At 43.5% G+C, this 16,883-nt stretch overlaps 1 protein-coding gene across 4 annotated transcripts in view; it reads left to right on the forward strand.

The window, feature by feature from the left end:
• LOC123994805 (AP-2 complex subunit mu) overlaps positions 1-11,900 on the forward strand; it is a 51,593-nt gene extending 39,693 nt beyond the window's left edge. For 2 of the 4 annotated variants that reach the window (XM_046297803.1, XM_046297804.1), the window contains 7 exons: positions 565-712; positions 2,180-2,194; positions 2,779-2,910; positions 3,015-3,150; positions 3,384-3,481; positions 8,990-9,101; positions 9,279-11,900. In XM_046297803.1, coding sequence (XP_046153759.1) covers positions 565-712; positions 2,180-2,194; positions 2,779-2,910; positions 3,015-3,150; positions 3,384-3,481; positions 8,990-9,101; positions 9,279-9,413 — 776 coding nt within the window. In that variant the 3' untranslated portion in view covers positions 9,414-11,900. The remainder of the gene's footprint in view (positions 1-564; positions 713-2,179; positions 2,195-2,778; positions 2,911-3,014; positions 3,151-3,383; positions 3,482-8,989; positions 9,102-9,278) is intronic. The other 2 variants (XM_046297805.1, XM_046297806.1) reach the window with 1 other exon arrangement.
• Positions 11,901-16,883: the final 4,983 nt, after the last annotated feature.

Below are 16,883 nucleotides of genomic sequence, written 5' to 3' on the forward strand. Positions count from 1 at the left end.
TTTTGCCTATTGAGTTCTCCCACCGACGCGGCATCTGTTGTACAAATGGGAAAGCTGTTCTGACTTTGGCGGTGTAGTGGAAAATCCTGTGTAATATCCATGTTTCTAATAGTCTACACTGTATGCTCAATTTCTGTTTATGTGAGAAATCAAGCACTGAATACTGCAAGGGAAACATTGTACCATCTAAATCGAAATGACAGCGATTTCCGCTAGATAACAGCTTTCCCATTTTGACAACAGATGCCTCTCCGGTGGGAGAAATCAATAGGCCAATATCGCTGGCGGTTAAGTAACACCTGTGAAACACTATCATTACACTATTACTGCAGATATGTTATGGACATTTTCTGAAATTACAATGTAAAAATTCAACAAAAAAATCCTGTGTGTAGCACAGAAATTGGTTCTGCAATGTTAAAAATCCAATAACAAGGTGTGTAAACCAAACATTTTAGCAGAAATAGGGAATTATTTAAGAAAAGTGCAAGGGTGCCAATATATTTATTATAATTTTGGCTTTCCGTGTTGCTCCATGGTAACCTCTTCCTCTGCTCAAATCAGGCCAGGTGCTGAGCGCCCACGTCTCAGGCCGCGTGGTGATGAAAAGCTACCTGAGCGGCATGCCGGAGTGCAAATTTGGCATGAACGACAAGATCGTCATCGACAAACAGGGCAAGGGGGGCGCCTCCGAGGAGGCGGCGGGCAAAAGGTGAGGGGGCAACGGGTGTGGCCTGCTTTGATATTTAGATTTGAACTGCTTTTATTTGATTGATTTGCCAGCAGCATACCACCCTGCATCCCACTGCTGGCTTGCCTCTGAAGCTAAGCAGGGTTGGTCCTGGTTGGTTCCTGGATGGGAGACCAGATGCTGCTGGAACTGGTGTTGAAGGGCCAGTAGGAGGAACTCTTTCCTCTGGTCTAAAACATATATATATATATACAGTGCATTCGGAAAGTATTCAGACCCCTTGACTTTTTCCCCGTTTTGTTACGTTACAGCCTTATTCTAAAAATGATTCAATAACCAGTTTCCCTCATCAATCTACACACAATACCCCATAATGACAGCAAAAACAGTAAAAAAAATCATTTAAAAAAGCTAATTTATTAAAAATAAAAAGTGGAAATACCTTATTTACGTAAGTATTCAGACCCTTTGCTATGAGACACGAAATTGAGCTCAGGTGCATCCTGTTTCCACAATGTTTGGCTTGCCAATGACATTAATGAATTTGGCAAGAACACAACAGATCTGGGACCAGGCTAAAACTGATTAAATCTTTTTTTCCCCCCAATCTACACACACTACACCATAATGACAAAGAGAAAACAGGTTTTACACGTTTTTTTTTTTGCAATTTAGAACTCTACCATAAAGGCCTGTTTGGTGGTTTTTCTGGAAGGTTCTCCAATTTCCACAGAGGAACTCTGGAGCTCGGTCAGAGTGACCATCGGGTTCTTGGTCACCTCCCTGACCAAGGCCCTTCTGCCCTGATTGCTCAGTTCGCCTGGGCGGCCAGCTCTAGGAAGAGTCCAAACGTCTTCCATTTAAGAATGATGGAAGCCACTGTGTTCTTGGGAACCTTTTTTAGGTACCCATCCCCAGATCTGTGCCTCTACACAATCCTGTCTGTCTCGGAGCTCTACTGACAATTCCTTCGACCTCATGGCTTGGTTTTTGCTCTGGCATGCACTGTCAACTGTGGGACCTTAATACTGTGTGCCTTTCCAAATCATGTCCAATCAATTGAATTTACCACAGGTGGACTCCAATCAAGTTGTAGTAACATCTCAAGGATGATCAATGGAAACAGGGTTCACCTGTGCTCAATTGAATCTCATAGCAAAGGGTCTGAATACTTATGTAAATAAGGCATTTCTGTTTTTTATTTGTACTTCATGTGCAACGATTTCTCAGCCTGTTTTCACTTTGTCCTTTTGGGGAAGTGTGTCTATATTGAGGGATATTTGTATTTGATCCATTTTAGAATAAGGCTGTAACGTAACAGTGGGGGAAAACTTTGACTTTGTTCATCATTTTTCATCACCTTTTCTATGAAGTTTTTTATTTCCTGGCATTATGTTTAGAGTGCTAATATTTTAAGTGTCAGTGTCAAGCTCTGTGTGTTCCCCCTTGATTTGTGTTTTTATTTTCTCCCTCTGTGCTGGACCTCAGTGATTTGGGGGGCAGGTAGTGTACATCACTCACTCGGTCAGACTGCTCTCTCCATACTCAGTCTGCCTCAATCTGCCTCTGTGTGTGTCTGTCTTGTCTGTCCATCGTTTTGTCTACACATGGTTGCGTTCACTACAGAGCAATGTTGTGTGTCTGATTTTCTGACATGTAGAATTGGATGGTAGTGTTCATAATCAAATGTTGCATCCTTCTGAACGCGACATGGCATGCAAGTCAGCAATTTGTGTGTGTGTGTGTGTGTGTGTGTGTGTGTGTGTGTGTGTGTGTGTGTGTGTGTGTGTGTGTGTGTGTGTGTGTGTGTGTGTGTGTGTGTGTGTGTGTGTGTGTGTGTGTGTGTGTGTGTGTGTGTGTGTGGATTTCAGTATGAAGGAGTTCAGTGTGTGCATCAGCTCAAATTTGAAATTCATACTCTTTGTAAATTTGTGTTAGTCGTTAATCTCACTGTCATCCATTTTGTAATACACAGACATTAAAATGTCTGTGTATTATGATTAGTTTATGTTTCCCCTCCAGTGTGTGTGTCTTGTCCCCTTTAAACACTTTTCTCTCCCTCCCTCTCTTCTTTATCTTCCTCTTAGTGGCGGTGGTGGCGGTAAGCAATCCATAGCCATTGACGACTGTACATTCCACCAGTGTGTGCGTCTCAGCAAGTTTGATGCTGAGCGCAGCATCAGCTTCATTCCTCCGGACGGAGAGTGTGAGCTCATGAGGTAACCAGCCTGTGTGATACGGACACACGCACACACACATTCACACACAGGCTCTGACCTTGTGTCTGTTTTGTGTGTGTGTGTTTGCCTCTTCTTCTCCACAGGTACCGCACCACCAAGGACATCATCCTACCCTTCCGTGTCATCCCCCTTGTCAGGGAGGTGGGCCGCACCAAGCTTGAAGTCAAGGTGGTCATTAAGTCCAACTTCAAGCCCTCGCTTCTGGCTCAGAAAATTGAGGTATGGCTACAGAGGGATATAGGGGTACCATATGAGCATTTGGACACAGTACCTGACCAGTTCGTGGTCATCGTGGTCAGGTAAAAGTCCTGAAATAACCTACTTTTGTAGTAGTGCTCAACAGCCATTTCGGATGCACCCTTGGTCTCACCCATAAACTAATGAATGAGTGTTTGTAGATGGGGAATGGATCCACTGAGCTGAATGTCTTTTTCTATGTTCTTACTACCCAGGTGCGCATCCCAACCCCTCTCAACACCAGCGGGGTCCAGGTGATCTGCATGAAGGGCAAGGCCAAATACAAGGCCAGCGAGAACGCCATCGTCTGGAAGTAAGTTTTCCTCACTGTCGTTCTCAGGTTATCCGTACCAGGGTCCTGTTTATTAGGGCTCACGTTGGAAAACATAATGCAACCGGGGGGGGGGGGGGGTAGAAACATATTGGACATGTCCAGGTAGTCCCTCCCTGTTTCAGTAAATTGTTTCTGTTTCGTGCCTAATGAACTCCACCCAGGTTATGTGCCAGCCTGATGAATGTGTATGCTTCGCAGTCATCTATAAACTACTGACCAAAAAAAGGTTTTAATTGGGGACTTTCTTTCACGACACGCGGGGTCGAGGGATCGATGAGTGCTAACCAGGGCCCTAAGAGCTGCAAACTCTTGTTTTTATCAACTAATCCGGACTGTGTGTGTGGCTGAGGGTCAGAAGTTTACATACACAAATTTGACTGTGCCTTTAAAACAGCTTTGAAAATTCCAGAAAACATCATGACTTGTCATGGCTCCTGATAGGCTAATTAACATATTTTGAGTCAATTGGAGGTGTACCTGTGGATGTATTTCAAGGCCTACCTTCAAACTCAGTGCCTCTTTGCTTGACATCATGGGAAAATCAAAATAAATCAGCCAAGACCGCAGGAAAAGAAATTGTAGACCTCTACAAGTCTGGTTCATCCTTGGGAGCAATTTCCAAATGCCTGAAGGTACCACGTTCATCTGCACAAACAATAGTACGCAAGTTTAAACACCATAGGACCACGCAGCTGTCATACTGCTCAGGAAGGAGACGTGTTCTGTCTCCTAGTGATGAACGCACTTTGATGCGAAAAGTGCAAATCAATGGGTCTTCCAAATGGACAATAACCCCAAGCATACTTCTAAAGTTGTGGCAAAATGGCTTAAGGACAACAAAGTCAAGTTGTTGGAGTGACCATCACAAAGCCCTGACCTCAATCCTATAGAACATTTGTGGGCAGAACTGAAAAGGCGTGTGTGAGCAAGGAGGCCCATAAAACTGACTCGGTTACACCAGCTCTGTCAGGAGGAATGGGCCAAAATTCACCCAACTTATTGTGGGAAGCTTGTGGAAGGCTCCCCAAACATTTGACCCAAGTTAAACAATTTAAAGGCAATGCTACCAAATACTAATTGAGTGTATGTAAACTTCTGACCCACTGGGAATGTGATGAAAGAAATAAAAGCTGAAATAAATGCCTGGTCATTCTTTAAGAGTAACTTCCTCACCATTTTAGATAAGCATGCTCCGTTCAAAAAATGCAGAACTAAGAACAGATACAGCCCTTGGTTCACTCCAGACCTGACTGCCCTCGACCAGCACAAAAACATCCTGTGGCGGACTGCAATAGCATCGAACAGTCCCCGCGATATGCAACTGTTCAGGGAAGTCGGAACCAATACACGCAGTCAGTCAGGAAAGCTAAGGCCAGCTTCTTCAGGCAGAAGTTTGCATCCTGTAGCTCCAACTCCAAAAAGTTCTGGGACACTGTGAAGTCCATGGAGAACAAGAGCACCTCCTCACAGCTGCCCACTGCACTGAGGCTAGGGAACACGGTCACCACCGACAAATCCATGATTATCGAAAACTTCAAGTATTTCTCAACGGCTGGCCATGCCTTCCGCCTGGCTACTTCTACCTCGGCCAACAGCTCCGGCCCCCCCGCAGCTCCTCGCCCAAGCCTCTCCAGGTTCTCCTTTACCCAAATCCAGATAGCAGATGTTCTGAAAGAGCTGCAAAACCTGGACCCGTATAAATCAGCTAGGCTTGACAATCTGGACCCTCTATTTCTGAAACTATCCGCCGCCATTGTCGCAACCCCTATTACCAGCCTGTTCAACCTCTCTTTCATATCGTCTGAGATCCCCAAGGACTGGAAAGCTGCCGCAGTCATCCCCCTCTTCAAAGGGGGTGACACCCTGGACCCAAACTGTTACAGACCTATATCCATCCTGCCCTTAAGTCTTCGAAAGCCAAGTCAACAAACAGGTCACTGACCATCTCGAATCCCACCGTACCTTCTCCGCTATGCAATCTGGTTTCCGAGCCGGTCACGGGTGCACCTCAGCCACACTCAAGGTACTAAACGACATCATAACCGCCATCGATAAAAGACAGTACTGTGCAGCCGTCTTCATCGACCTTGCCAAGGCTTTCGACTCTGTCAATCACCATATTCTTATCGGCAGACTCAGTAGCCTCGGTTTTTCGGATGACTGCCTTGCCTGGTTCACCAATTACTTTGCAGACAGAGTTCAGTGTGTCAAATTGGAGGGCATGTTGTCCGGTCCTCTGGCAGTCTCTATGGGGGTGCCACAGGGTTCAATTCTCGGGCCGACTCTTTTCTCTGTGTATATCAATGATGTTGCTCTTGCTGCGGGCGATTCCCTGATCCACCTCTACGCAGACGACACCATTGTATACACTTTCGGCCCGTCATTAGACACTAGGCTATCTAACCTCCAATCGAGCTTCAATGCCATACAACACTCCTTCCGTGGCCTCCAACTGCTCTTAAACGCTAGTAAAACCAAATGCATGCTTTTCAACCGATCGCTGCCTGCACCCGCATGCCCGACTAGCATCACCACACTGGATGGTTCCGACCTTGAATATGTGGACACCTATATGTACCTAGGTGTCTGGCTAGACTGCAAACTCTCCTTCCAGACCCATATCAAACATCTCCAATCGAAAATCAAATCAAGAATCTGCTTTCTATTCCGCAACAAAGCCTCCTTCACTCACGCTGCCAAGCTTACCCTAGTAAAACTGACTATCCTACCGATCCTCGACTTCGGCGACGTCATCTATAAAATTCCTTCCAACACTCTACTCAGCAAACTGGATGCAGTTTATCACAGTGCCATCCGTTTTGTCACTAAAGCACCTTATACTACCCACCACTGCGACTTGTATGCTCTAGTCGGCTGGCCCTCGCTACATATTTGTCGCCAGACCCACTGGCTTCAGGTCATCTACAAGGCCATGCTAGGCAAAGCTCCGCCTTATCTCAGCTCACTGGTCACGATGGCAACACCCATCCGTAGCATACGCTCTAGCAGGTGTATCTCATTGATCATCCCTAAAGCCAACACCTCATTCGGCCGCCTTTCGTTCTAGTACTCTGCTGCCTGTGACTGGAACGAATTGCAAAAATCGCTGAAGTTGGAGACTTTTATCTCCCTCACCAACTTCAAACATCAGCTTGCTGAGCAGCTAACCGATCGCTGCAGCTGTACATAATCTATTGGTAAATAGCACACCCATTTTCACCTACCTCATCCCCACAGTTTTTATTTATTTACTTTTCTGCTCTTTTGCACACCAATATCTCTACCTGTACATGATCATCTGATCATTTATCACTCCAGTGTTAATCTGCAATATTGTAATTATTCGCCTACCTCCTCATGCCTTTTGCACACATTGTATATAGACTCCCCTTTTTTTCTCTGTGTTATTGACTTGTTAATTGTTTACTCCATGTGTAACTCTGTGTTGTCTGTTCACACTGCTATGCTTTATCCTGGCCAGGTCGCAGTTGCAAATGAGAACCTGTTCTCAACTAGCCTACCTGGTTAAATAAAGGTGAAATTAAAAAAATTAAAAAATAAAAATATATCATTCTCTCCTATTTTTCTGACATTTTCACATTCTTAAAATAAAGTGGTGATCCTAACTGACCTAAAACAGGGAATTTTTACTAGGATTAAATGTCAGGAATTGTGAAAAACTGAGTTTAAATGTCTGTGTATGTAAACTTCTGACTTCTATTGTATATCTAGCTATGTCCCTCTCATTACAAATGAGACTCATTATAAATGATAGTTGAATTGTTGGAGATTTTCATTCAGCAAAGGATTGAGAATATTTTCCGAGCTCAAAACTTGTTAGTTGGAGCATATTTTAGACTCCTCTGCAAGACCTGTGTCCACATGCTGGACACTATGGATAATAATCACTACGCCACCTCTGCAACTAGTAAGTGGCGCAAGCTAGCTAGCAAATTTAGCTGGCTAGCAAACAGATCCACACACGCATTGCTTGCAAATGTGTATAGCCTACTGGTGGGTGATTAGTCTACAGCCAAATGAACTTGAATGCTGGAGATGCTATCTGGCTAGTTGCTAGTTTTTTTCTTTTGGATGTTGAGTTTAATATTGGAACCTTTTTTGATGGTGAATATTATAATTCAAACATGCTATAGTTGCTTAGGGTCGACTTTTCCATGCAAGTGTTTGCAAGAGATCAAGCCGATAACAGCACTACCGTTGCACCGCAGTAGGTGGTGTATATTGTTGAACTTGTCTATGTAAATGAGAATTATATTTTACTGCTGTAACGTTCATAGCTGACTCCACTTGTAAATTGTATTTTTTAATAATACAGTCGAGTAGCCTACATGCAAATGAGAACACCAGCTGTCTCATACTGACTGATGGAAGCAACGCTGGAGAACTCTTAAAGCGCATTGTGACTTCTTGCCGGGGTTTGTTTTGTCGCGCTGATATGTAATATTTCATGAGGACTAAGCTTTCTCAGTTGTAAAAATGGGCCCCCAAAAAATCAAACTCACTCATTCAAGGGTTTTTCTTTATTTAGACTATTTTCTACATTGTAGAATAATAGTGAAGACATAAACTATGAAATAACACATATGGAATCATTTAGTAGCTAAAAAAGTGTTACACAAAACAAAATGTATTTTAGAAGATGGTAGAATTCCAAGTCCATTCCGGCAAGAACAGCTCAAATAAGAAAAGAGAAACGACAGTCCATCATTACTTTAAGACATGAAGGTCAGTCAATCTGTAAAATTTTAAGAACTTTGAAATTGTCTTCAAGTGCAGTCGCAACAACCATCAAGGGATATGATGAAACTGGCACACCTCTAGGCTGTGTAAGGACTATTTAACCAAGAAGGAGAGTGATGGAGTGCTGCATCAGATGACCTGGCCTCAACAATCACCCGACCTCAACCCAATTGAGATGGTTTGGATTGAGTTGGACCGCAGAGTGAAAGAAAAGCAGCCATCAAGTGCTCAGCATATGTGGGAACTTCTTCAAGACTGTTGGAAAATGTATCTAGGTGAATCTGGTTGAGAGAATGCCAAGAGCTGTGCATAGCTGTCATCAAGAAAACTTTGAAAAATCTATTTTTGATTTGTTTAGCACTTTTTTGGTTACTACATGATTCCATATGTGTTATTTTGTGGTTTTGATCTCTTCACTATTCTACAATATAGAAAAAAATCAAGAAAAACCTTTGAATGAGTAGGTGTGTCTAAACTTTTGATTGGTCTGTGTGTGTATATCTCTTAATACTTGGAATACTAACAACCATTTGGATTAACCGTGCCCATCCCTAGTGTGTGTGTGTGTGTGTGTGTGTGTGTGTGTGTGTGTGTGTGTGTGTGTGTGTGTGTGTGTGTGTGTGTGTGTGTGTGTGTGTGTGTGTGTGTGTGTGTGTGTGTGTGTGTGTGTGTGTGTGTGTGTGCTGTGGAATGGTGTAAACTGTATGTGGGTATATGTGTTTCCAGGATCAAGCGTATGGCAGGGATGAAGGAGTCTCAGATCAGTGCCGAGATCGAGCTGCTGCCCACCAACGACAAGAAGAAGTGGGCGCGCCCTCCCATCTCCATGAACTTTGAGGTGATTAGGTCTTTTATTTCCTTTACACAGTCATCTCTACTGTAGCTGAGCTCCAGGTCAGTTTGTGCTGTATAGCCAACTCCTATGGTTGAATGACCCAGATGTGCAAACATTTCTGTTCTGTCAAATATGGAACTCTCTCCCAGGTGTCATTATGGTTATGTTATGGTCTCCCAGGTGCCATTTGCTCCGTCCGGGCTCAAGGTGCGCTACCTGAAGGTGTTCGAGCCCAAGCTGAACTACAGTGACCACGACGTCATCAAATGGGTGCGCTACATCGGCCGCAGCGGCATCTACGAGACACGCTGCTAACTGCCCCCTCGCGATCGGGCAGAAAGAGCGGTGCAACGGGGAGGAGGGAGCGAAAGACAACAACATGGGATCGCTACCTTCCCATCGATTCTGTTTTTTCCCATGCGCTGGCTGACAAATGAAAACAAATTTTTAAAAAACAGGACCATGCTTTCAAGTGTTGAAAATTATGAAATGATTAAACACATAAATGTATAGATAATGCAAACGTCCTGTGGAGTACAAAAAATACCATCTGCATCTAAAGGGTCTTTGACCTCTTTTAATCTCAACAAAAAATACATTCCACCCCTATGAAATGTAGTTTCTTCATATAGTACTACTGAGCAGAGCAACATAGGGCTCTGGTCAAATTAAAGCCACAAGTTACATTACCATAGTTGTCCACAATTCCTGTTCTACCCATCTATTCCTCATGGCACTGAATTAGTGGATGACTACCCCTTGCCAATAACCACAGATCTGACCATGTGTCAGAGGGGTAACTGCTGCCCTCCCTCTCTTGATGCTGGTGTAGTAGTGTGTGTCGCTCTTCTGTTCTCCTGTCCTACCTCTCTCTCCCCAGCCCTGCCCCTGTATCTGTATAACCAACCGGTGGAGTCCCTCTTTAGCCTAGTGTGTAGTGTGCAGCAGTGTAGATGCATCCATTAAGTGTCATGCCATTTCCAATACATTTTATACGTTGTGTTTTTGTAACACCCCGCCTTCCCTTTAGTATATTAGTGATGAATCGTCTTGTGTTTTTGTATTTAGTGCTTTGTCGTGCTTCTCTAAAGCTCTCTGGCCCCCATTCCATCGCGCTCGCTGCCTTTTCCTACACTCAAGTCCTCTACTATTTCCAATAGCTGTGAGTTAGTGTCATTGTCATTTATGATACCTCTATTTACGCAGATATAATAATGAAGATGTTTTATCTGTGGTTCCTGTCGTTTTCTGTCTGTGCTGCAGAGAGATTCATTCTGTGTGACCAAAATTGTCAATTTTAGGAACAAACAAAATTCATTGACAAACTGAGAACGGCATACATCTGTCTGAATATAAATATATATGAACACATTTCTATATTGTATGAATCGAGCAGAGCCAGCTGTTACGGTCTCAAGAGTCTGCTGTTAGTGACGGTGTCTGTTTAAGAGACTCAGTTGAGCGGATCTCTGCGTGTGTCTGTGTTGCTATTCTTCCCCAGGACCATGTTCTGCTCAACATCTATTAGGAGTCAGGAATTCTGACCCTCCCATACGCTTTACATTAGCATGGGTGTATTTCTTGTCCAGTTAAAGGGATAGTTCACTCAAATTACACTGGCATTGGTTTCCTTATCCTGTAAGCCAGTCTATGGACAAGGTATGACGACAACATGCTTTGGTTTACTTTCCCTGGCACTGTTATCACGTGCTAACGTTTTAGCACAAATCTCATTCAAGTCATGGGACCAATATTGGCATTTGTCATGCATCACGTTCATACATTTGGACATGATAAATAAGAATTTGTTCTTAACTGACTTGCCTAGTTAAATAAAGGTTAAATGAAGAAAATATGCATAAAAATTGCTAATATCGGTTCCAAGACTTCAATGGGACTTGTGGCCCAAATGCTAAAATGTTAGCATGTAGCAACGGTGCCAGGGAAACTAAACCAAAGCATGACTTGTTCTCATACCGTGTCCAAAGACTGCTTACAGGGTAAGAAAAGCAAATTGTAATTTGGGTGAACTATCCTTTTAAGCTTCAATAAACTGCTATACTCCATGTGCACTGACTTTCCACCACCCATACAAAAATATTGTTTACAACTTCATTTTGAAATCCGTTTAATGAAAGGGTTTGGATTTATGGCACAATGGTGTGTGTTACCAGAGATCGGGAGATGGGCTGTGTCCCAAATGGCTCCCTGTATAGTACATTACTTTTAGTCTCGATCCCAAATGGCGCCCTGAGTCCTCAACTCCTCTCAGCCTACTAGACTTGGACTGCTTGCATTTCAAATTAAAATTTTAAAACATTCCACATTTTCACTGAGTGTGGCTTGAGATGGCATTGCTCTTCCCATATTCCTTCTGCTTCCATCATGGCGTTTTGTGTGTATTCAACAAAGTCTATCAGATTGTCTGAGCAGTTGCAACAAACACTGAGTGACACTACAAAGTTTCCATTCTCTTTTTCTCTGTCACTACATTCTACTAATTAACACTAAAATTTGTTCTGCCAACTTCTGAAAAACCCTATCTCTCTGGCTGTCTGTAATGGCACACTATTCCCAAAACCCCATGGGCCCTGGCCAAAAGTAGTGCACTATATAGGCAATGGGGTGCCATTTCAGACCTAGTCTCTTTCTCTGGTCAATGCCCACTATGTCATGCCACACCCTGAGAGATGGGGAGGGAGAGTCCTGGGGGCTTGCCCCCTCCGCTTCAATGTTTCAATGGGCTCCATTTGGTAACTTTGACTGTCAAGGTAATCCCAATAAAAAGAAAGGTGTAACCAATGGAATCGTGTCTATTGACTTATTTCTGCAGCAGAAGTTCAGTTTCTGCCTTGCAGTTTCAGTGCCTTCAGAAAGTATTCCCACCCCTTGACCTTTTCCACGTTTTTTTGTGTTACAGACTGAATTTAAAATGGGTTCGAATAGTATTTTTTTGTCACGAATTGTTTTTTTTGTTTATTATTCATCAAAAGCAAATGTGTTAAGTATAACCACTTATGGCAAGCCTAAATAAGTTTTGGAGTAAAAATGTGCTTATCAAGTCACATGGACTAATTGTGTGTGCAGTAATAGTGTTTTATTTTTATGACTACCTATAATAATAATAATAATATATGCCATTTGCAGTAAGTCAGTGTGCATACATTTACGTTTTATTGACTACCCTGGCGTTACAAGCACCATGCTCTACCAACTGAGCTACAGGACCAACCCCACACATACAATTATATGTAAGGTCCCTCAGTCGAGCAGGTGAATTTTAAACAGATTCAACCACAAAGACCAATGCCTCGCAAAGAAGAGCACCTATTGGTGGTTGGGTACAAAAAAAAGCATACATTGAATATCTCTGAGCATGGTGAAGTTATTAACTAAACTTTGGATGCGGCCTCAACACAAGCAGTCACTACTGTGGAAGGACCACCAGGGGGCAGGCTGGTCCCACGGATAGTAGCCCAGCCCGGCATGTGAGTAAAGGTGATCAGAGGCGGGTTAAGCACAGCTGACAGTACTAATCACCTATTTTCTTCCCCCTACAAGAGAGAAGAGGGAATTGGCAGTGAGGGAGACTGGAGGAAAAAAAAGAGTGATTTATTCTCCAAAGGAGCGGATTTACCTGAAGGAATGGTGAAGAGGACAAATGACCTTTTGGGAATGGTAACCACGGATCCGCACCACCACCTGAAAGGAGCTTTCCACAAATGGATAGTTGAGGCGCTGACACAACTGTGATTTATGTTATAGTTAAAAGTTACTCACCTTGTGTCCCTTATTCTTGTAAAAAAGAAGATTTGTGTTATCTTTGTGAGATCATCCTTGATTGTTTGAGATGAAAGAAATATTTAAATAGAGAACTTTGTTCAATGTAAGAGTACCTGCTACCGACTTGTTTAGTCTACCTTTTCACTTTACCTAACCTAAAAATACTTGGTCTGCTCACAACAAAGATACACGCATCACTCCTAACTCTGTTCCCGCTCAGGGATTTCACCATGATGCCAATTCTGTTGATCCCTGCCTACAGACAGAAACTAAAGCAAGAAGCTCCCGCGCTGAGGTCTGTTCAACGCTGGTCCGACCAATCTGATTCCACATTCCAAGACTGCTTCCATCACGTGGACTGGGATATGTTTCGTATTGCATCAAACAACAACATTGACGAATACGCTGATTCGGTGAGCGAGTTCATTACGTGAGCGAGTTCAGAACGTGTGTTGAAGATGTCGTTCCCATAGCAACTATTAAAACATTCCCAAACCAGAAACCTTGGATTGATGGCAGCATTAGTGTGAAACTGAAAGCGCGAACCACTGCTTTTAATCAGGGCAAGGTGACCGGAAAAACAGTGTAGCTATTCCCTCTACAAGGCAATCAAACAAGCTAAGCGTCAGTATAGAGACAAAGTAGAATCTCAATTCAACGGCTCAGACACAAGAGGTATGTGGCAGGGTCTACAGTCAATCACGGATTACAAAAAGAAAACCAGCCCCGTCACGGACCAGGATGTCTTGCTCCCAGGCAGACTAAATAACTTTTTTGCCCTGCTTTGAGGACAATACAGTGCCACTGACACGGCCCGCAACCAAAACATGCGGACTCTCCTTCACTGCAGCCGACGTGAGGGAAACATTTAAACGTGTCAACCCTCGCAAGGCTGCAGGCCCAGACGGCATCCCCAGCCGCGCCCTCAGAGCATGCGCAGACCAGCTGGCCGGTGTGTTTACGGACATATTCAATCAATCCCTATCCCAGTCTGTTGTTCCCACATGCTTCAAGAGGGCCACCATTGTTCCTGTTCCCAAGAAAGCTAAGGTAACTGAGCTAAACGACTACCGCCCCGTAGCACTCACTTCCGTCATAATGAAGTGCTTTGAGAGACTAGTCAAGGACCATATCACCTCCACCCTACCTGACAGACTAGACCCACTCCAATTTGCTTACCGCCCAAATAGGTCCACAGACGATGCAATCTCAACCACACTGCACACTGCCCTAACCCATCTGGACAAGAGGAATACCTATGTGAGAATGCTGTTCATCGACTACAGCTCGGCATTCAACACCATAGTACCCTCCAAGCTCATCATCAAGCTCGAGACCCTGGGTCTCGACCCCGCCCTGTGCAACTGGGTACTGGACTTCCTGACGGGCCGCCCACAGGTGGTGAGGGTAGGCAACAACATCTCCACCCCGCTGATCCTCAACACTGGGGCCCCACAAGGGTGCGTTCTGAGCCCTCTCCTGTACTCCCTGTTCACCCACGACTGCGTGGCCACGCACACGCCTCCAACTCAATCATCAAGTTTGCGGACGACACAACAGTGGTAGGCTTGATTACCAACAACGACGAGACGGCCTACAGGGAGGAGGTGAGGGCCCTCGGAGTGTGGTGTCAGGAAAATAACCTCACACTCAACGTCAACAAAACTAAGGAGATGATTGTGGACTTCAGGAAACAGCAGAGGGAACACCCCCCTATCCACATCGATGGAACAGTAGTGGAGAGGGTAGTAAGTTTTAAGTTCCTCAGCGTACACATCACAGACAAACTGAATTGGTCCACCCACACAGACAGCATCGTGAAGAAGGCGCAGCAGCGCCACTTCAACCTCAGGAGGCTGAAGAAATTCGGCTTGTCACCAAAAGCACTCACAAACTTCTACAGATGCACAATCGAGAGCATCCTGTCGGGCTTGTATCACCGCCGGGTACGGCAACTGCTCCGCCCACAACCGTAAGGCTCTCCAGAGGGTAGTGAGGTCTGCACAACGCATCACCGGGGGCAAACTACCTGCCCTCCAGGACAACAACCCCCGAGCCACTGCCTGTTCACCCCGCTATCATCCAGAAGGCGAGGTCAGTACAGGTGCATCAAAGCTGGGACCGAGAGACTGAAAAACAGCTTCTATCTCAAGGCCATCAGACTGTTAAACAGCTACCACTAACATTGAGTGGCTGCTGCCAACACACTGACTCAACTCCAGCCACTTTAATAATGGGAATTGATGGGAAATGATGTAAAATATATCACTAGCCACTTTAAACAATGCTACCTAATATAATGTTTACATACCCTACAGTATTCATCTCATATGTATACGTATATACTGTACTCTATATCATCTACTGCATCTTTATGTAATACATGTATCACTAGCCACTTTAACTATGCCACTTTGTTTACATACTCATCTGATATCTATATACTGTACTCAATACCATCTACTGTATCTTGCCTATGCCGCTCTGTACCATCACTCATTCATATATCTTTATGTACATATTCTTTATCCCCTTACACTTGTGTCAATAAGGTAGTAGTTTTGGAATTGTTAGCTAGATTACTTGTTGGTTATTACTGCATTGTCGGAACTAGAAGCACAAGCATTTAGCTAAACACTCGCATTAACATCTACTAACCATGTGTATGTGACAAATACAATTTGATTTGATTTGACTTTAAAACAGTTAGTTTAATGGCTGTGATCGGGAAAAAAACTGAGGTAGATCAAAAACATTGTAGTTTCTGTGAAAAGGAGGAAGCCTGTACAGAATACAAATATTTAAAAAAAATCTGAAATAACACACTCTCCATTTTTCATGCAGAGTGCTGGCTGCATCATGTTATGGATATTTTTGTAATTGTTAAGGACTGGGGAGTTTTTCAGGATAAAAAAGAAAATGAACGGAATGTAGCTAAGCACCTGCAAAATCCTAGAGGAAAACATGGTTGTCTGTTTTCCACCAGACACTGGGAGAGGAATTCACCTTTCAGCAGGACATCAGCCTAAAACACAAGGCCAAATCTACACGAGTTGCTTACCAAGAAGACTGACTGTTACCGTGACTGTTCCTGAGTGGCCGAGTTACAGCTTTGACTTAAATATGCTTGAAAATCTATGGCAAGACCTGAAAATGGTTGTCTAGCAATGATCAACAACCAATTTGACAGAGCTTGAAGGTGTTGAAAGCTGTTAGAGACTTACCCAGAAAGACATACAGCTGTAATTGCTGACAAAGGTGATTATAACATGTATTGACTCGGGCTTAAATACTTATCTAATATATAGATATATTAGTGTTTAATTACATTTTTATATATTTTTTTTACGAATGTTGCAATGTTTGTTCCACTTGGACAGAGTATTTTGTGCAGATCGTTGACAAAGAATGACACATTTTAATCCCAGTTTAACACAAAATGTGGAAAAAGTAAAGAGATGTGAATACTTTCTGAAGGCACTGTATATGAATGTTTACACTTAAGCAATAAGGCATGAGGGGGTGTGGTATATGGCCAATATACCCCATCTAAGGTCTGTTCTTATGTACGACGCAATTCGGAGTGCCTGGATACAGCTTTCAGCCATGGTATATTGGCCGTATATCACAAACCCCCGAGGAGCCTTATTGCTATTATACACTGGGTACCAACATAATCAGAACAGTAAAAATAAATGTTTGGTCATAGCCGGCTGATATACCACGGCTTTCAGCTAATCAGCATTCAGGGCTCGAACCACCCAGTTTATAATAAACGATATAATAATACATCAAATGTGTATGAATTGTAATGCTTATATACCATTCATAAATGGGGGAGGACTCATTAGCAGCCTACCCACTACTTATGAACAGTTCATTAATGTGCATTCATCAACGTCAATGTGTTGTTAGCAAAGTGATTTTTCTGACTAATTATTTAAAAGGAAAAATGTAAATGTTTAAGCGTGGTTGAGTGTTGTGTAGGCTAAGTCTAATAGT

The sequence above is a fragment of the Oncorhynchus gorbuscha genome, linkage group LG14 (assembly GCF_021184085.1).
Source record: "Oncorhynchus gorbuscha isolate QuinsamMale2020 ecotype Even-year linkage group LG14, OgorEven_v1.0, whole genome shotgun sequence".
NCBI lineage: Eukaryota > Metazoa > Chordata > Actinopteri > Salmoniformes > Salmonidae > Oncorhynchus > Oncorhynchus gorbuscha.